General features: G+C 35.0%; 1 protein-coding gene across 1 annotated transcript in view; it reads left to right on the top strand.

Moving 5' to 3' along the window:
- Positions 1–22213, top strand: part of LOC145676144 (uncharacterized) — a 140634-nt gene that overhangs the window by 38145 nt on the left and 80276 nt on the right. Inside the window, exon 3 of the mRNA XM_081747051.1 lies at positions 2338–2667. Coding sequence (XP_081603177.1) covers positions 2338–2667 — 330 coding nt within the window. The remainder of the gene's footprint in view (positions 1–2337; positions 2668–22213) is intronic.

The raw sequence follows: 22213 nt of genomic DNA, 5'->3' as shown, positions 1-22213 counted from the left end.
CATCTTAGCGATCCGACAATTATAGATTGGACACTAAAATCGGTTGTTTTGGGATATTTTTTACATGTCATCCTCTCCACACCTCCTTACGCCGATGAAAATTATTTTAGACTTAAGCGGTATCAGGAGTATCACTCTTTATCTCAGCGATCCCGAAACTACACCATGCTCCACTAATGTAGTGGTTCTCAATCTTTTCGTGGCTAGCACCCCCTTGTGTGAGTGCAATTAATCTGAACGCTTCCCACCATCTTAACGCAATCCACCCATGCACAAGGTTTTGAACGTGACTTCAATTCTTAAAATCAATCTCTTTTGAAGAATATATATATATATATATATATATATATATATATATATATATATAGCGAGAGAGAGAGAGAGAGAAAGAGACGAACCTTTTCGTTAATGCGATATGTGCGAACATTGAAAAAAATGCGTATATGTTTCAAGAAACCTCATACTTTTCGTTTCAGAGCCAAAATTCACGTTTTATATTATCGTCAATTTTTGCGAAATTCGGCATTACTTGCGGTAAATGCGAATGAAAACGAAAAAGTGGAATTCTTGTTAATTATTGCTAATAATAACAAAAAAGTGCATCTCCAATATTATATAACTTAAAAAAAGTTGGATTAAAAAAAAACTCTGCGAGTTATTTGATCCAGAAACTGTTTCACTTCGTAAAAGTGTAGACATCAACAAAACTGAACTGTTATTTGAATCCTTGACTGTGTTTTGTGATGAAAATGTTCACGATTGGTTGGTTACTTACCGTGAATTTAAAAGTAAGGTTATTGAAGTTTTCAACAGTGAGGGTAACTAAATTGCCATTGTATCATTGTTAAACAGTTTAAAAGTTAAACACAGATCTTTTGCTGCCAGCTCATTACGTTCAATATGGTTGATGCCGAGAGATTCTTTTATAAGTATAATATCATTGTTACTGACAAGAAGACAAAAGAAGAATTGGTGATGTCTTGCAGCATGTTGTTTAACTAAGGATGAGGTTAGGAAAAATGTTTAAATTTTTGCATTAATTTCTATATTTCAGTGAATACAATAGCTAGAATGTGCATCTAATCAAGGTATATCCTCATTTTTGTATTAGATATACGCCTTACTACCATAAGTATACTGTTTAGAAGTTCCATAATTCCTTTTTTTCTAAAAAAAAAAAAAAAAGAAAAACGTGCTACATTAAAAAAAAATAAATGCAAAAATTGTTATAATTAATGCTACAAAATATCGAAATTATTGCGAAAAAGTTTCGTTTCTCTCTTTCTCTCTCTCTATCTACTTATATATATATATATATATATATATATATATATATATATATATATATATATATATATATATATAAATGAATTTGTTTCTAGAATTTGTCTTAGATTATCCCTCTTTTCTTTAACATTCCTCACTTTCCCGAAAAATGCTTTTTTTCCTTCTTTTTTTTAAAACAAGCTTGCCCTTTTCACTTTCGGAAAGAAAGGGTCCAATGAGCATCTCTTCGACCAACAGTTTAAAGCTATAATAACGGAATTTCTATGTCCGTTAAATATCTTTCATAATTACAAAATTAAATGATGATAATAATTGTTGAAAAAAGTCAAAACTAAGAAGATAATTTGTAAAATACATAATTGGTTTCGTCCAGTAATAAATAAAAGGTGTAACAGGTCTGAAATCCCAAACGCCCCCTAAATAGCCTATCGCCCTTCTTTGTTTCAGTGCCCTCTTTGAAAATGAGAACATCCTGTGAAGGGCGTTAACGCCCACGCCAGTGCATTAATGTACTTAAAATCTTCAAATTTGGTGCAGCGGACTAAGAGGATTTGCCAAGCAAACATTCCTTTCTTTTTATTTACATAAAAAATGGCTCGTTCCTCCCTTAAAACGGAACTTTTCAGGAATGTTGGGAAATATGTCCCCTTATTTTCAATGAATCTATATACTTAGTTTCATATTTCCAACTCGATGGGCTCGTGACGTAGGCAATTTTTTTTTTTTTTTTTGCTCCCCTCAACCTTTGTTAGGATATGAATTTTATTCAGAATACGTGATAAAAAACTCAGTTCGAGGTAGTTAATAAATATATCCAAAAAGCAATTTCAGACGGTTCATCCGTTTTCCCATTATTCGATCACACACAAATTAACTTTTTCTTCTATGTGATAGATACGCTGCAAAAAAATTTTTCCAGTTATTTATTGAAATGAGTCTGTATGTAAGTATAAGCTATAAATATCCTGTTAAGACAAGTAAATATGATTTCGTCTCAAAAGTTATTATTGTATTCATTATTATTTTCTGTATTTTTGTATATATGTATAGGAAACTGTTGAATTCTGTTGGATTTCTATTGCAAAGTTTGAATATGTCAGAAGGCGAAGTAAATAATGAACCTGTTAATGATCCCAAAAAGTTAAAAGAGCCTGATAGTAGAGAAGAAAGCGAGAACAATCTCATGTCAAATGATGCTACGAAGTCAAACGAAACAGAAGATTCCATTACCAATTTTGAAGATAATCCTGCCTACTCAGATGCTAATGTCACATTTGAAGTAGAGGTTCCTGTGGTAGCAACATATTGTGAAACTATTTTTCATTTGTCGGACGACGAAAGTAATACGCACTTAGAGAAATCAACGAATCTCAAAGGAAGGTAGGTTCACTTTCACTATATACTTAGTTGTAAAATTTATAGGCTCCATGTCTGTAATGCGCATCTCTTTTTTATATGAAAACTGCTTATATCCCTTATTATATATAGAATCCTTAATGACGTGCCTACTTGACTTATATTAGAACTCGTGCTGGATATTTTTTTACTTATCAATTACAGTGTACTGAAACACTGTTTTATAACATTATTAAAGACTAGATTCATTTTTTCTGAATGTACAGCTTCAAATTAATTTTCTAGTCTGTTCGTGTAAAAATATACGCACGCTTTATTTACTATGGTATAAAATTCCTTCTATATTTATTTGGAATGATCTTTCAAGAGTGCATTGGGTTGAATATTCTATTTTAGGACACTGTAACGCAGAAAATATATACGAGTTTATAAGAAAACTAGCCTTTGGCCAGCTGGGGGCTTCGCCCCCAGACCCCCGTATTTGCTCGGCCTACGGCCTCGCATGTCATATGTTCGTGCCAGGGGCGTCATTTAGGGGGGGCAGGAGGGGGCAATTGCCCCCCCCAAGACTTTGAGGAACACATATACTTTAATTAATTGTATACTAATATACTAGTACAAAACATGAAAGTCTTATGTCGGTGGTGCTCTTGCCCCCCCAAGCGAAGTCTGAAATGACGCCCCTGGTTCGTGCATTTATTCTTAATGTTTCCTTAAATCGGCCCAACATCCCCAGATCTCATATTTATCATCCTTTGCTCCTTCATACTCTGCTTAATATCTCACAATTTATTTTTTTATAGCCACCTTTTTTTGTCAACCACAATTTATCGACTTATTATATAATGAATGATGATGTTGGATTCTCATTTTCAGAGGTATTTTTTTTTCTTATTTATAATTTTCAAAAAAGAAATCTGGGATTTTTGTTCGACCATAACTCTTGCATATTTGTAAGACAAAGGTCGATTCTTTTTCTTGTAACTTTGTAGTATTTCCACACCACCCCTGTGGTATCCTGCTACACGCATACTCCTTTGAATGAAAGCTTTTGCTTCGTCATGTCTTTCGTATACTAAAAAAAAACTGGAACGTAAGTGGTATTTGTGTCTGGGAAGGTTCGTATCATAGTGTGAAAATGAAGTTCAATATGAAATCCCCTAAAAACTAAAAATATTCACTTTTGGCAATTTTCCTTTCACATGCCAAATTTAATCATTGTAATCCTAAAGAAATTGCCCAATAATTTTGAGATATAAAAGGAGTTCCTATAAATAAACCCCACCAAAGTTGAAATTTTTTATTTCTGTTAATTTATAAAGGTAAGCAAGAAAGTTCTGATGCTTTTGTGGAGGTCTGTGTTCAATTGGACCTCCCACCGTGAGTTGAATGCGAATGAGGATAAGACGAAGGTCAGCTGTTGTTCTGCGTATGTACAGCATACTACCTGGTTATGGTAGTTCAGTTATATTGTGAACTTGCGTAAGAACAGAGTGAATGAAACCTCCACAGAGCGTCATAAGGGCGTGTGTGCAATACGAGTTCAAAGTGGGGACAAAGGCAGCTGCAGCGGAGCGGAATTCTACCGACTTTCTTTTTTATTTCCTATCTCAACTATCTGAAAGATAAGATTTTGTATCCCAAGAAAACGCCCATTTAAATAGCATAGGAATTTCTTTATCCCCTTTCGACCCCTGAAAAATTAAAAAAATTCACTTTTGGCAATTTTTTCACGGTTAGTTCTCAAAGGCTACAATCATGCCAAATTTCATCATTCTAATCATGCCGGAAGTGCCTAAACATTTTAGGGTGTAGAAGACGTCCCATATAAATAACATGCGAAAGATTTTTTCAGTTCTCCATAAAACCAATCTACGGTTGCAAATTTTTATTTCTGATGATTCCCTTAGATAAAGCTAACGAAAACGTACAAGCATACCGAATTTGAAGTTTTTATTCCAATTCTAAGTACCTAAAACATGAGATTATAGATCCAGAAAAAGTCTCATTTAAATAACATGGGAAAATTCTTCATCCCCTCTTTAGACCCTCTAAAAAATAAAAATATTCACTTTTGATAATTTTCCTGTGGGTTTGTCCCGAAAAGCTATAATCATGTCAAATTTAATCATTGTAGCCCTGCAGGAAGTGCTCAATAATTTGAGGGTGTAAAAGGTGTCCCATATAAATAACATGGGAAAGATTTTTCAGTTCCCTATAAAACCACTCTAAAGTTGGAATTTTTTACTTTTGGCAATTTTTCTGTCGGTTAGTCCTGGAAGGCTACAATCATGCCAAATTTCATCATTCTAATCTTGCCGGAAGTGCCTAAACATTTTGGGGTATAGAAGACGTCCCATATAAATAACATTGGAAAGATTTTTCAGTTCCCCATGAAACCACTTTACGGTTAGAAATTTTCATTTCTGATGATTCACTTAGGTAAAGCTAACGAAAACGTACAAGCATACCGAATTTGAAGTTTCTATTCAATTCTAAGTACCTAAAACATGAGATTATAGGTCCAGAAAAAGTCTCATTTAAATAACATGGGGAAATTCTTCATCCCCTCTTTAGACCCCCTAAAAATTAAAAATATTCACTTTTGGTAATTTTCCTGTGGGTTTGTCCCGAAAAGCTATAATCATGTCAAATTTAATCATTGTAGCCCTGCAGGAAGTGCTCAATAATTTGAGGGTGTAAAAGGTGTCCCATATAAATAACATGGGAAAGATTTTTCAGTTCCTTATAAAACCACTCTAAAGTTGGAATTTTTTACTTTTGGCAATTTTTCTGTCGGTTAGTCCTGGAAGGCTACAATCATGCCAAATTTCATCATTCTAATCTTGCCGGAAGTGCCTAAACATTTTGGGGTATAGAAGACGTCCCATATAAATAACATTGGAAAGATTTTTCAGTTCCCCATGAAACCACTTTACGGTTAGAAATTTTCATTTCTGATGATTCACTTAGGTAAAGCTAACGAAAACGTACAAGCATACCGAATTTGAAGTTTCTATTCAATTCTAAGTACCTAAAACATGAGATTATAGGTCCAGAAAAAGTCTCATTTAAATAACATGGGAAAATTCTTCATCCCCTCTTTAGACCCCCTAAAAATTAAAAATATTCACTTTTGGCAATTTTCCTGTGGGTTTGTCCCGAAAAGCTATAATCATGTCAAATTTAATCATCGTAGCCCTGCAGGAAGTGCTCAATAATTTGAGGGTGTAAAAGGTGTCCCATATAAATAACATGGGAAAGATTTTTCAGTTCCCTATAAAACCACTCTAAGGTCGGAATTTTTTACTTGTACTGATTTACTTAGGTAGTGCTAACGAAAATGTGTAAGCATACCGAATTTCAAGTTTCTATTCCAATTCTAAGTACCTAAAACATGAGATTATAAGTCCAAAAAAAGGTCCATTTAAATAACATGGGGAAATTTTTCATCCCCTCTTTAGACCCCCTAAAAATTAAAAATATTCACTTTTGACAATTTTCCTGTGGGTTAGTTCCGGAAAGCTACAATCATGCCAAATTTAATCATTGTAGCCTTACAGGAAGTGCTCAATAATTTATGTCAGCTCATGTAGTTTTATATATAGTTAGGATACTAGTACAAAACATGAAAGTCTTATGTCGGTGGTGCTCTTGCCCCCCCCAAGCGAAGTCTGAAATGACGCCCCTGGTTCGTGCATTTATTCTTAATGTTTCCTTAAATCGGCCTGTAGCGAAATACACCGCATACATAGGGACCTCGGTTCATTTCATTAAGACTCCATGAAATACATGCTAGTAAACTTTTATTTTTAACTTTTTTTTTTCAAAAAGAAGTTTTCAACAACAACTATTAATATGAATATCTTTGTATATAACAAAATAACGTAACAAATAATTTAGATCGTTTAAAGCTAATATTTCTAGCTCTGAAGGAGCAAACTTTCAAAGCTCTATATAACTGGTTTTTAAAGGAGCAAAATCTTTACGTAATTTTAACACACAAAAAGAATGAAGATTGCAGTAATTGCACAAGTTGATTAAATGATTTTCAGTACGTATCAAACGGAATCCAATTAATAAACACGAAGAAACATAAATGAGCACTCCAAAATAGAAAGATATACCGAAAGTCATTCACTACTACGTCGTAACAATTTCTAGTTAAGCAGCCAAAAATACCATTACTAATTTCTAGATTTAATTTCAAATATTACTAATATCCACTGATCTCGGGAGAAAAAGAAAAGGTTTAAATTTAGAAAACATTTGCCTAATTAAATAGCCTCCCAAGACAGTAAATATAGCGAACTTAAATGTTAATTATACTTATTCTATTCAACTCATTTTCGACGTTATCAAATGGAACAGAAGGAATTCACAACATTCCTCTACCTCACCTGTCCATAGAACTAAAGATTACACGTTCAGTTGAACAGGTTTTTGATTCGGCCACTAGATGTCAGGTCAAACGGTGACATCGCAGTCAAGACTTAGACTCAGCTCACCCTAGCGTTAAAAACGCGAATCACTTAATCAAAGCGAGCATTTACCGTCACATAGTTGGATTACAAGATCTTTCTAAAAAACATTTACATTTTTTTTTCTCGAACGAAAATTCACGCTACATAATAAAGTGCCTCCCGCATTTAAATTTTTTTTTTTATAAAGATTTTCCAGATAGTGAATTTGAGTTGCAATTGTAAAGTTCATATTTCCAATGTCACTCGATAAGAAAAGAATAGATCTCTTACTTGTTGTTTCCCAGGCCTGGATTACTTTTACATACATACATATTCTTCTTAGTCGAGACATGGCACTGCACTCAAAGACAGGATCTTTAAGGTTGATCTCTGGAATTGCTCCTTACACCAGTTGGATGACAACATTGACAACATGACAAGCATCGTGGACAATACAGAACTCGATCACAATACATTCCTGCAGGATACAAACACAACGAACAGTATTCTTACAAAATAAACATACACATAAATTTATACACTATTTACATAGGTTCTCTTAGTAGACTGAATTAACTCCTTTAATTTTTGACCTTAATTTTCATTTACTATATCATCTGAAGTTCGGGGAGGGTAATACTTTTTTATATACATTACATGTCTCTTTAGTTTCTTAGTGGGATCTTCAACAGACTCTAACCATACTGTATTCTTTGTCGGATAATTCAAAATACGGAATGGGCCAGAATATTGCAATGCAAATTTTGGGTTAAACTTTTTATCCAAAGATGCCTTCATAATTCTTTTTACAAGAACCAGTTCCCCTACTTGAAGAGTACAAGGAACTCTTTTTTTGTTAAAAAGCTTTTCTTTTCGGAGCCACGCCTTTTCTATATTAGTCATGATCGTTTTACTTATCTCTTCTTGATTTGGATAAATTACTTTCCTAGAATAATATTCCCCGTATTTAAGAGTGTTTCTATCATTCGATTTTTGACAGACAATACATTGGCGTATATAGTTCCTAATTTCATCGAACATATTTTTCCAAGTAAATTTAGATGCTATCTTAGCTATCGTGCGGGAAATCCCACTGTGACCACCCCCTACAACTTCATCATGATGATATTTTATAACTGTATTTACCATTGATTTTGGTACTACTGCTCTTAGACCACCATTCACTCTACCATTGGTTTTCTTTAACAAAATATTATTTTTAAGACTATAATTTCTTACATTTTCACCATTTTCTATTTTATCTATAATTTCTTTTAACTCCGTGTCTTCGCGTTGATATTTATGCAAAGGTTCATTTAATAAAGGCTCCTCCCACAAGTTAAAATATGATACATGTATGATCTGTCAGGAAAGTAAATGTACACCTATTTTTCGAGTCTGGCATTCCTGCGCTCCATCCGTGGAGAGTATGAGAATTAAATCAATCAAATGTTTACTGAGGGGCAAAAAGAAAAGCTTAATCTGAATAAGACATTGCAGTGGGGCACAAGCTGTGAATACGAATAGTGCATTGTGTAAATAAAGGACGACACCGAAAGAGAAAGCCAGAAACAGCTGTTAAACTTACAAAAAAAGAGTAAAAATTGTCGAAGTGGGAACATAAAACACAAATACGTCAAATACGCCGACAACTAAACGATTACCGTGCCATGATCTTGGTGTAGTGGTTAAGGTGCTGGCTTACAAATGCAAAGGACGCAAGTTCGAATCTTCGGCAAGGACGTTTTAAAAATTTTTGTTAATAATACATACAACTCATGAGAGATGGTAAAAGAGGTCGTATTTAGTTTTTCGTAGCAATTATTATTGGTAATGTTTAGTACTGATAATACTTTTTGTCTTTGCGTATTGCTTTTGTTCTTGTCTTCATTTCGAAAGAGAAGAATATCCGAACAAATGCCACCAAAATTCCTCATATTTTGAATGTAAACGCCATTTGCAATTAGTAAAGAATAAAAATTGAACGTTCCGAAGTAGCTGCAAAAAGTAAAACATGGAAGTCGACCATACTCATGGTTATTAAAAATACAATTTCTACATGCCTTACACCTCCCGACCACGTTTCTACGTTAGCAAGTAAGAGGTTTGTGTTTAGGTTAGGCTCGTCAATACGTTTTGCAAAGGGGCCCGGTTTAGCTCTGACGCACCACAGGTGCGAGAAGGGAGAAAAACACTTTTTCTCTCTCCCTCTGTGTGTCTATTTATCTATCTGTATATATATATATATATATATATATATATATATATATATATATATATATATAACGCTGTTTGTGAATGCCATAACCACCCTAATTTTCAGCGGATTGAGACAAAACTTGGCACAAACATTAATTGTTGAAATATCTTGATGGGTTCGTTAACCAGAATAATCAGATGAAAATGTTCAAAATGGTGGTCCTTCAAACTCTTAAAAAGTTCCAAGGGAACCAAATTTCGCCCATAAATAGGTATTCAGAAAGTTTGAATAAATTTTCCTCTTTTACTGAAATATTTGTGTGCAGAAACTTATTGCAATATTGGACCCGATTAATCGCCTAAAGAAGGTTCACGCCCTTTCGCTACGGTCAGGCTTTTTTTTTTTTTTTTTTTTGCAGGAGGGGGTTATTTTCCTATCGGAACAAGATGATTGTTAGTGATGATATGAAATTACACATTGAAAGTGAAGTTATCTTGTGAAACGTGTTATTTGAAAGAATAATATAATAAATGTGCTTTCCTCTAACACAGAGAACTGTAAATCATTTATTTCGAGTTCGGGAGCCTGAATGGCGAGGAGTGTTATTTGATTTGCTTTTTAGTAACACATTGCATTGCAAATAAAGGTAGGCAATATTAGTGGTAAGTAAAATAATAATAATAATAATAATAATAATAATAATAATAATAATAATAATAATAATAATAATAATAATAATAATAGGTGTTGTTTGTGATAAGGTAATATCTTAATCAATTCTTCTTCAAACGTAATGATTGTAACGCCATATCTCCCTTACAAACAAAATATTAGCAATTTATATCGAGAGAACGAGAAACTGTAGAGCGATGGGAGCAACGTTGGACAGTATGCACTCATAGTACTCAGAAAAGTAAGCGATTTCAATGCAAAAGGAACGAAGAGTCATTGTCATGGGTAATCATGGGGCCACGGCAGAGCCCTCTTTAGGCAAAGTGTCAATAACTTATATCGAGAGGTGATACTGGGATGGGACCAACTTTGGACACCGTGGACCCATAAAGCGCATCGAAAAAATAGGGGGGGGGGGCACCAGCCAGCCTTACTTATTTCCACATAATAATATAAAATTATATTGTCGAAACACACGCACGAGTTAGCTACTAATATTTCATATTATTATTATTATTGTTATCGACAGCGTCTTTTCATTACGTGTGCGTGTTTGACATGAAGCCAAAGAGAAGATCCATCATTCGTAGAAAGAATAATAGTTCGTTACTTTAACTGTGAACGACAGCGAAAAATACGAAGAGTGGACTACCTGTAGCGTAAAGAAGAAATATTTTCTCTCAAATGGATAAAAAACCAAGCCGAGATTGATTCGAACTCGCATGGACGGCGCGAAAAGCCAGTGCTTTGTCCACTTTTTTTTTTTTTAACTGACTCACCGAACGTGTTTCAGTAACTTACTTATTGCTAATTTTACTTGCTTCACTCGTTTAACTTGCTTTTTCTAATAACTTATAACGACAGGGACACGAACACAGAAACATCGAGAACAGTTAAAAATGAAAGATGCTCTCCCGCCCGGAATCGAACCCGAGACTCCATACAGCAAAGGCGCACGTGCTAGCGACTAGACCAGCGGGAAGGGCACTGCTCTCTCCCTGTGTCGTTAGGGATTACGACCACTGTATTGCCAGCTATCACTTCTGTGGGTTGTATACTATGGTCACATGTTTCTTCTTTGCTGGAAGAGTAAAACCTACATTATATGTAAGACATGAGGTATTTAGACCTACATGCTCTTCATATAATGTAATAAAAGGGTCATGCTGGGAATAAGAAAAAGAACATTCCTTGGACAAAACGGAAACTATTGGCATCAGAAATATTTATCTACGAGGCATGCGCAGTAGTATATTTCAGAATAGTTTGTTTTGTTCAGTAAACGAAGAAAGGGGTATTAAAAAGCAAATATGTCGCGTCAACGAGATCGACCAGATTTGACAAGGGCGAAAGCAGATGTATAGTAATACAACAACTTCGCTCAGTTGATACGAGCCGAGCCGGTTGATATCACTACCCGAGTTGGTCTTCTGCTTGGGCTCAAGAATTCGACCGTGCAGGTCTCAGCCTTAATTTTAAGAACTACAGTATAATTTTAAGTACTACAAGAAAAATACCTTTGACTCGACTCGGATTGAACTCGAGTCGAGTCGAACTTTGGCTCGACTCCTGCTCATCCCTATTCGTATTTGTATTTTGTTTCCACTTCAACAATTTCTACTCTTTTTTTTCTTCGTTTACCTATTGTTTCTGGATTTCTCTGTCGGTGTCGTCCTTTATTAACACCATGCACTATTCTTATTCCCAGCTTGTGACCCGCTTCAATGTCTTATTCATGTTAGGCTTTTCTCCTTACATTGACTTGACATGTGATTGATTTAATTCTCACTTTCCGCGCACGACCGATGAAAATGTTTTATTATTATTATTATTATTATTATTATTATTATTATTATTATTATTATTATTATTATTATTATTATTATTATTATTATTATTATTATTATTATTATACTATTGAACTTGCACGGCGAAATTACTGTATAATACGATATCATTTTAGTAATTTTATTCCATTGTATGTTATTTAATTTATTAATGGGCACTAAATTGTCTCCAGATCAACGAATAAATTAACTACGGCATGCACTTTGGTGGAAATATCATTACATGAACATGTTTGGAACGAACCAATAATCTTATTGCAACGATATTTCCACCAAAGTGCATGCCGTAGTTAATTTATTCGTTGATCTGGAGACAATTTAGTGCCCATTAATAAACTAAATAACATACAATGGAGTAAAATTACAGAAATGATATCGTATTATACAGTAATTTCGCCGTGCAAGTTCAATAGTATAATAATAATAATAATAATAATAATAATAATAATAATAATAATAATAATAATAATAAAACATTTTCATCGGTCGTGCGCGGAAAGTGAGAATTAAATCAATCACATGTGAAGTCAATGTAAGAAGAAAAGCCTGAACTGAATAAGACATTGAAGCGGGTCACAAGCTGGGAATAAGAATAGTGCACGGTGTAAATAAAGGACGACACCGAAAGAGAAATCCAGAAACAGCAGGTAAAAGGAGAAAAAAGAGTAGACATTGTTGAAGTGGAAACATAAAATACAAACACGAATAGGGATGAGCACAAGTCGAGCCAAAATTCAATTCAACTCGAGTCCAATTTGAGTCGAGTCAAAGGTAATTTTCTTGAATTGAGTTCCGAGCCAAGTCGCTATTTCGAGGTCTAGTTTCGAGTTGAGTTGAGTTTGATAATGGCTCTCTCGCTCGTTCAGCTCGTTTTAACTCGTTTTGAAATATTGGCCTGATCAGACTGGAAAGCAAAAGCCATGAGAAATGTAAGCAGTAATGTGGAATACTTTTAGTGTTGCTCACGACAGAGGTGCGTCTCATCTCGTAATTTTAATGCATCTCGTGGGGCAATTTTAGTGCATCTCGTCTCGTCTAGATAACGAGAAGACAAGAGTTTATTATTATTATTATTATTATTATTACAAGATAGCCTCAAATGTCGTAATCACCAATATAAGTATATACTGTAGTTCTTAAAATCAAGGCTGAGATCTGCACGGTCGAATTCTTGAGCCCAAGAAGAAGACCAACTCGGGTAGTGATATCAACCGGCTCGGCTCGTATCAACTGAGCGAACAGCTCGAGTCGGCTCGGTTGGGATGAGCCGATGACCCGAGCCGGCTTAGTTGGAACAAGCCATCGACTCAGCTCAATTGAGCCGATGGCTCGAGCTTTCTCGGTTGGGATGGGTCACCTACTCGGCTCATGTGAACCGGTTCGAGCCAGCTAAGTTGAAACTAGTTCATCAGCACGTTTCGACTCAGCTCAACTAAGCCGATGGCTCAAATCGGCTCGGTGTGGTGAGCTGTTGGCTCGGCTCACTTCTCGATTCGGTTCGATATTGAATGAGCTGTAAGCCGAGCCGCTCGAGCCGTTGAGAAGCCCAAACCCGGTCCCAGCTGTTTTGAATATGTTTGGATGAAGCCTATAACTTTTAACAATTTTTTGCTCGAGCCCGAATACTTGCCCCTTCGGAACTCAAACCCAGAACGTGACCGATGTCCTTGCCTCCTAAAGACTTCCAGACGACCGAGATCGACAGTCAATTAGCTTTTACTATTCAGATACAAACCGTATATCTTTTAAAGATTATACATGGAGTTGATATAATAATAATAATAATAATAATAATAATAATAATAATAATAATAATAATAATAATAATAATAATAATAATAATAATAATAATAATAGTTTTAAACTTGTCCTGAAATTTGGCAAAACTTACTTAAAAGTAGAGATTTCGGGGAAAGGGTTCCGTACCTTCAAGACACACCTCTGCAACTACCAACATTTTAAACTAGAACCTTTTATTGGTTTCATGTAGAAAGTATGTTTTGAGGAAAATAACTGTAATAAATATAACCGAATATCACGCGACAGTAAGGCATATAATAAACTAATTTTTAGAATATGCAGAGGTAAATATAAAAGCTTTGCTACAAAAATACCTACACAGAGCATAATTCAATGAGCTCTGAAATACAATGTAACGAAATAGCCTATGAGATTCAATCTACAGAGCAATTGTTACTTAAAGAATGGACATACACTATTTCGAGAATCGATACAAGACGGGAAATGTTTACGATAGTTTTCGTCTCGTCTCGATTCTCATCTCCAAAGAGAGACGAAAATTTTGATTTAGCCCTGACCCGTCTCGATTCTCATCTCCAAAGAGAGACGAAAATTTTGATTTAGCCCTGATCCGTCTCGAATGTAAAATGTTAATTCTCATGTTATTTTATTTGTTTTAGAAACGAGATGAGAAACTCCTCTTCTCGTGAGCAACATTAAACCAAACCGAAATATTTTTTCCAAATGTCACGTGTCTCCTTGTAATGGTATGACCTGAGCGATAATTTAGCTTCTAGCTTTTAATCTTCTACGAGATAATAATAATTATGATTATTACTATTATTATTCCTGAAGATTTGATAGTTCAAGTATTGAAACATCCGAGTATTCAAATATCTGAATATAATAAAACGTATGTTATCGCTGATCAATCGCCATCAAAAATTCTAAAGCAAGAAAAAAAAATTGCAACGTGCATTCGCAGAAGCACCTTGACCACTGAACCGCGATCGCTACGCGGTAAACGATCCGTCTTTAGTCTGGTTACGTTAGGTTTCTTTGTCTCTGCTTGCAAACTTGTATGTTATATTTTTCGATTCAAAATGTCTTTCGTATTTCTTTTATGAAGTTGGCAAAGTTTATATTAATAACTTGAGTTTTTCTTAAACCACTGGTTCACAAGTTCGTTCTTTCTCCACACGAAACTACAAATATGACAGATTGAATTCTCATACTCCCCATTTCTTTCAAAGCAGTCGCCATTACCTGGTCAAAGACTTATTTCCGCCACGATTCATATTAACCAAAATAAATTCATTTTTCGGAAGCGGAACTTTCACTTTCCGGATTTCGCAAAATTATGGAATTCAGTTATACTCCGGAATTCAGAAGAATTTCGGAACTCGGAAAGAATCCGGAATTTAGAAAATTCCGGAATTGAGAAAAACTCCGACTTTCGAATAAATCCGGATTTTCCGAATTCCGGAATGTTAACGAAATCAGAAATTTCTAAATTCCGGATTTTTCAGAATTCCGAAATTATTACAAAATTGGAATTTTCCGAATTCCGGAATTTGTCCGGCTTTACTTTCGGGAGTCCGAAAACTAATAATTCCGGAACGGGCTATCCCTAGTTTATACACAACCTTTCAGAACACTAAGCTAGTAGCTGTCTACAAACAAACAAGTAATGCAAAGCATGTTGTATACTGCAATACGTCATGTATTAAAATCCGACACCATGACCCTTTTATTACATTATATGAAGAGCATGTAGGTCTAAATACCTCATGTATTACATATAATGTAGGTTTTACTCTTCCAGCAGAGAAGAGACATGTGATCATAGTATACAACCCACAGAAGTGATAGCTGGCAATACAGTGGTCGTAATCCCTAACGACACAGGAAGTGAGCGTTGCCATCGCCGCTGGTCTAGAGGCTAGCACGTGAGGCTTGGGTGTATGGAGTCTCGGGTTCGATTCTCGGCGGGACAGCATCTATCATTTTTAACTGTTCTCGATGTTTCTGTGTTCGTGTCCCTGTCGTTTTAAGTTATTAGAAAAAGCAAGTTAAACGAGTGAAGCAAGTAAAATTAGCAATAAGTAAGTTACTGAAACACGTTCGGTGAGTCAGTTAAAAAAATAGTGGACAAAGCACTGGTTTTTCGCGCCGTCCATGCGAGTTTGAATCAATCTCGGCTTGATATTTTATCCATTTGAGAGAAAGTATTGTTTCTTTTCGCTACAGGATGGATTTTCTCTTTGGTTTCATGTCAAACATGCTCACGTAATGAAAAGACGCTGTAGATAATATAATAATAATAATAATAATAATAATAATAATATGAAATATTAGTAGCTATCTCGTGTGTGTATTTCGACAATATAATTTTATATTATTATGTGGAAATAAGTAAGGCTGGCTGGCGCCCCCCCCCCTATTTTTTCGATGCGCCTTATGGGTCCACGGTGTCCAAAGTTGGTCCCATCCCAGTATCACCTCTCGATATAAGTTATTGACACTTTGCCTAAAGAGGGCTCTGCCGTGGCCCCATGATTACCCATGACAATGACTCTTCGTTCCTTTTGCATTGAAATCGCTTACTTTTCTGAGTACTATGAGTGCATACTGTCCAACGTTGCTCCCATCGCTCTACAGTTTCTCGTTCTCTCGATATAAATTGCTAATATTTTGTTTGTAAGGGAGATATGGCGTTACAATCATTACGTTTGAAGAAGAACTGAGGAAGATATTGCCTTGCCACAAACAACACCTATTATTATTATTATTATTATTATTATTATTATTATTATTATTATTATTATTATTATTGTTTTACTTACCACTAATGTTGCCTACCTTTATTTGCAATGCAATGTGTTACTAAAAAGCAAATCAAATAACACTCCTCGCCATTCAGGCTCCCGAACTCGAAATAAATGATTTACAGTTCTCTGTGTTAGAGGAATGCACATTTATTATATTATTCTTTCAAATAACACGTTACACAAGTTACTTCACTTTCAATGTGTAATTTCATATCATCAGTAACAATCATCTTGTTCCGATAGGAAAATAACCCCCTCCTGCAAAAAAAAAAAAAAAAAAAAAGCCTGACCGTAGCGAAAGGGCGTGAACCTTCTTTAGGCGATTAATCGGGTCCAATATTGCAATAAGTTTCTGCACACAAATATTTCAGTAAAAGAGGAAAATTTATTCAAACTTTCTGAATACCTATTTATGGGCGAAATTTGATTCCCTTGGAACTATTTAAGAGTTTGAAGGGCCACCATTTTGAACATTTTCATCTGATTATTCTGGTTAACGAACTCATCAAGATATTTCAACAATTAATGTTTGTGCAAATTTTCGTCTCAATCCGCTGAAAATTAGGGTGGTTATGGCATTCACAAATAGCGTTATATATATACAAATAGATAGATAAATAGACACACAGAGGGAGAGAGAAAAAGTGTTTTTCTCCCTTCTCGCACCTGTGGTGCGTCAGAGCTAAACCGGGCCCCTTTGCAAAACGTATTGACGAGCCTAACCTAAACACAAACCTCTTACTTGCTAACGTAGAAACGTGGTCGGGAGGTGTAAGGCATGTAGAAATTGTATTTTTAATAACCATGAGTATGGTCGACTTCCATGTTTTACTTTTTGCAGCTACTTCGGAACGTTCAATTTTTATTCTTTACTAATTGCAAATGGCGTTTACATTCAAAATATGAGGAATTTTGGTGGCATTTGTTCGGATATTCTTCTCTTTCGAAATGAAGACAAGAACAAAAGCAATACGCAAAGACAAAAAGTATTATCAGTACTAAACATTACCAATAATAATTGCTACGAAAAACTAAATACGACCTCTTTTACCATCTCTCATGAGTTGTATGTATTATTAACAAAAATTTTTAAAACGTCCTTGCCGAAGATTCGAACTTGCGTCCTTTGCATTTGTAAGCCAGCACCTTAACCACTACACCAAGATCATGGCACGGTAATCGTTTAGTTGTCGGTGTATTTGACGTATTTGTGTTTTATGTTCCCACTTCGACAATTTTTACTCTTTTTTTGTAAGTTTAACAGCTGTTTCTGGCTTTCTCTTTCGGTGTCGTCCTTTATTTACACAATGCACTATTCGTATTCACAGCTTGTGCCCCTCTGCAATGTCTTATTCAGATTAAGCTTTTCTTTTTGCCCCTCAGTAAACATTTGATTGATTTAATTCTCATACTCTCCACGGATGGAGCGCAGGAATGCCAGACTCGAAAAATAGGTGTACATTTACTTTCCTGACAGATCATACCTCTTTGCCTTCAAACTCATCAATTTCTACAATTTCCTCAGATGGAGGAGTAAACTCCGTATATTGATAAATACGGCTTAAATAATCTGCAAGATGGTTACGGCGTGAGCGCAGATAAACTACATCAAACTTATACTTACTGATACGCTCGATCAGATACCCATATTTGCGCTGACGCTTGTGGTTACGCAATATCCAAGTTAAACTGGAATTATCTGAGAAAACAGTAAATTTTTTAAACAGATACATATCAAATTTCGAAAGTGCTAAACAAAGAGCACGAGCCTCCAATTCAAATATATTCTTTGACCATTCACTCTCTGGAATCGCCTTAGACCAAAAATATACGGGTCGAAGTTTACCTGTATCATCATACTGTGATAAAATAGCACTATAATTTTTACAACTACTATCACAGTGTATAACAAATGGCTCTCTAAAGTCTGGTATTTTCAGGACAACATGATCTACTATTGCCTCTTTAATTTTATTTAACAAATCATCTTCTTCCTTTCCCCACCGAAAAGGGACCTTTTCAGATTTCAACTTGTACAAAGGTGCTAAATATTCTGAATAACCTGGTAAAAATTTTAAATAATAGGATACAAAACCTATCAATCTTGCTAATGCTCTCCTATTACGAGGCTTAGGTAAATTCTTTATAATTTCAACTCTATCTGGATCGATTTTCATATTTCCATCTTCAAACTCATATCCTAAATATTTTATTTTTCTTTTAAACAAAAAGGTTTTTCTAGGAGAGATGGTTATTCCCCATTCTTTTAATCGAGAAAACACCTTTTCTAAAACTTCCTTATGTGTTTCTACATCATTGGTGTGTATACAAATGTCGTCAACAAACAGATCTAAATGTTCACCAATTAAGTCTTTAAATATTTTATTTAAAACTCTAGTCAATGCAAATCCGGAATGACAGAAACCCATTGGCATAGTTTTGAAAGCTAAGAGTCTAGTTGGGGTAGCAAATACAGTGTATTTTTGAGATTCTTTTGCTAATTTTAACTGAAAATAGCTAAGCTTTAGATCTAATTTTGAATAAATTTTATGACCTCCTATATTTGCTATAGACGCTTCAACATTGGGAGTTGGATACCCTGAAGCTACCACCTTCCTATTAATATTAGAGTAGTTGACTACAAGCCGTTTAGACTTATCATTATTGAAAACTAAGAAGCAAGGTGACACATAAGGTGAACTATCTACTTCTTCAACCACATTTCTAGCTATTAGATCGTCTACGAATTTCTCGAGTTCATTCAATTTATGTTTGGCTAGCGGATATGGTTGAGTCACCGAAGGACTCTTATCTTCAAGCTGGATTTCTATTTCATAATCTTTAATTGTACCGAGTTTATCAGTGACTACATCCGGATATCTAGAAATAAGATCTTTAACATAGCTTTCAAGATCAGGTGAATACAAATTTGTTAACACATCAACTGTACCTTTTTCTTCGTCCTCCTTGTGATCCGGTGAATAATGATCTGGTTGGAAACTCCTTTCAGCTTGGCAAGATGTTGAGGGAACCCCCTGCTGTCCTACACCACTGGGACCAGCTTCAGCATACAAGGCAGCCGACGATCTTAGATCAGCTCCTTTTCCTCCCACATCAGCATTCCCATAACTCACGACAGACTCTCTTCCCCGACGACAAACATTTTGAGATTCAGGATTGTGTCTCCCATTCAGACCACTGCCGGTTGAGCAAGGTGACAAGGGTCGTTCCTGGGCAACCCTGAAATTAGAAACTGGAGCACAGAAGTTGTTCTCACATGGTCTCTCGGAGTTAGAAGCTAACTTTACAGTAAGATTTTCTCGAGGAAAATGCACTAAGTTTTTGGCGTAGTCCACATAAACTTGGTGTTCGTGTAAGAAAGGTGTACCGAGCAAAAGGTTAAGTTCAGTTTCTTCAACTACTGCAAACCAATCCACGAATTTCTTGCGTTTTATGAAAAATATAACTTGCACTAATTCCTTACTTGTTTTAGTTCCAGGTATACCCGAAATCGAAATGTTCACTGATTTAGTTTTTGGTCTACATTTTTCTTTAAGTTTATTTAAAAATGCTCTACCGATTAAATTTATAGATGAGCCACTATCAATCACACAAAAGACATTTTCGTGACAAACTGACACTACTATTTTTGCCACATTTTGTTGATAAGTAAAGTTTTCAGTTGGCAAAGTTCCACATGCATTATTTTCACACCTTTCTAATTGTTTAGAATTATAATTGCATGTAACTGAACGATGAGTAGGTTTCCCACATGTATTACACCCACCATATATCTTAGCATTAGAAAACGTAGGTTTTTTACTAAAGAATTTAGGTTGGGGACGAGAAAAAATATTACTCCCATAAGAAATACGTACTGGTTGGTTAGAGGAAACGGTACGAAAATCCTTGGTGTACCTTAAGTTTGAATCGTATGACCTAGCAAAATCTAACAAAAGTTGCTTACTGGTTGGAATTTGCGTTAAAACAAGTACATTTCTTACTTCAGGCATTACTAAATTGCACACGAGTGTACAAAATTCTTCCTCACACATGGGAATACACAAAATGTTCAAAACACAGATTTTGTCTTGAACGAATTCATAAAATGATTCGGACGTTCTCATGACACGGTATAAATGTTCCTGGGTGAATTTCATACGTGCTATAGTAGACACAAATAACTGAAGTAACCTTTCAGATATATGGCGCCATTCTAAGGTTTCATTCAACAGTACTTGCATCTCCCTATACGCATCACCATTTAGTTTACCCAAAACCGAAACCAAATCACTTCATTCGGTGCAATTCCACGTGATATCAAAAGTTCCACCTTCAGTAAGAACTGACAAAGCCAAACTATCACTTCCGTCTACGTACGGAATATCATGGAGTTGATTTTGCACAGATTTACACACAGTTTCTGATAAATACTTGTCAAACTTAAAACCGTATCCCAAAGGTTGGTTTAATTTAGGCTGTGAACTTATGGGTCCACATTGTAAGGTTCTACCCATCAAGTTACTTTGACTTTGTTCACTAATAGGTTCATTTCCAAAGTTACTCCTATAAAATGTCTTAACATAGGTGGTTCGATCACTTTCGTCCGTAAGAGATTGAAAATTTTGCATATGGTTCTTACCGTACATCAAACTTGTGCTAGGTGGTTCTCTATGTTCACTTACTTTTTCATTAAATTTAACATATCCTAGAGGTTCCATGGTTACATTTTCACTGTGTCTATGACAAGGGCCTTTATTTCCACAAACGTGAGCGTGGCCACTCCATACTAAATCGGTACCAAAAGAGGTATTACTTTATCTGTATCACAAAAATTGCCAAATTGATCCATAAGGGATTAGAATTTTGAATTTTAAATACTTCCAAAAGGGGTTTTTACTTTTAATAAGTTTTGAGAGCAAAAATACACGCCCACTAATTTTCCTCTTACAAAGGCATTTATATTCTACATTCATGGAGCCTTCCCGGCCTACAGAGAACCGAGTTCTATGGACAGGTGATTTAATATATTTTCTATGTAGCGAAATACACCGCATACATAGGGACCTCGGTTCATTTCATTAAGACTCCATGAAATACATGCTAGTAAACTTTTATTTTTAACTTTTTTTTTTCAAAAAGAAGTTTTCAACAACAACTATTAATATGAATATCTTTGTATATAACAAAATAACGTAACAAATAATTTAGATCGTTTAAAGCTAATATTTCTAGCTCTGAAGGAGCAAACTTTCAAAGCTCTATATAACTGGTTTTTAAAGGAGCAAAATCTTTACGTAATTTTAACACACAAAAAGAATGAAGATTGCAGTAATTGCACAAGTTGATTAAATGATTTTCAGTACGTATCAAACGGAATCCAATTAATAAACACGAAGAAACATAAATGAGCACTCCAAAATAGAAAGATATACCGAAAGTCATTCACTACTACGTCGTAACAATTTCTAGTTAAGCAGCCAAAAATACCATTACTAATTTCTAGATTTAATTTCAAATATTACTAATATCCACTGATCTCGGGAGAAAAAGAAAAGGTTTAAATTTAGAAAACATTTGCCTAATTAAATAGCCTCCCAAGACAGTAAATATAGCGAACTTAAATGTTAATTATACTTATTCTATTCAACTCATTTTCGACGTTATCAAATGGAACAGAAGGAATTCACAACATTCCTCTACCTCACCTGTCCATAGAACTAAAGATTACACGTTCAGTTGAACAGGTTTTTGATTCGGCCACTAGATGTCAGGTCAAACGGTGACATCGCAGTCAAGACTTAGACTCAGCTCACC

This window comes from Thermobia domestica, chromosome 18, assembly GCF_964235325.1.
Source record: "Thermobia domestica chromosome 18, izTheDome1.hap1.1, whole genome shotgun sequence".
NCBI lineage: Eukaryota > Metazoa > Arthropoda > Insecta > Zygentoma > Lepismatidae > Thermobia > Thermobia domestica.
The sequence above is the reverse complement of the archived record's forward strand: the minus strand, read 5'-3'. Positions and strand labels throughout refer to the sequence as shown.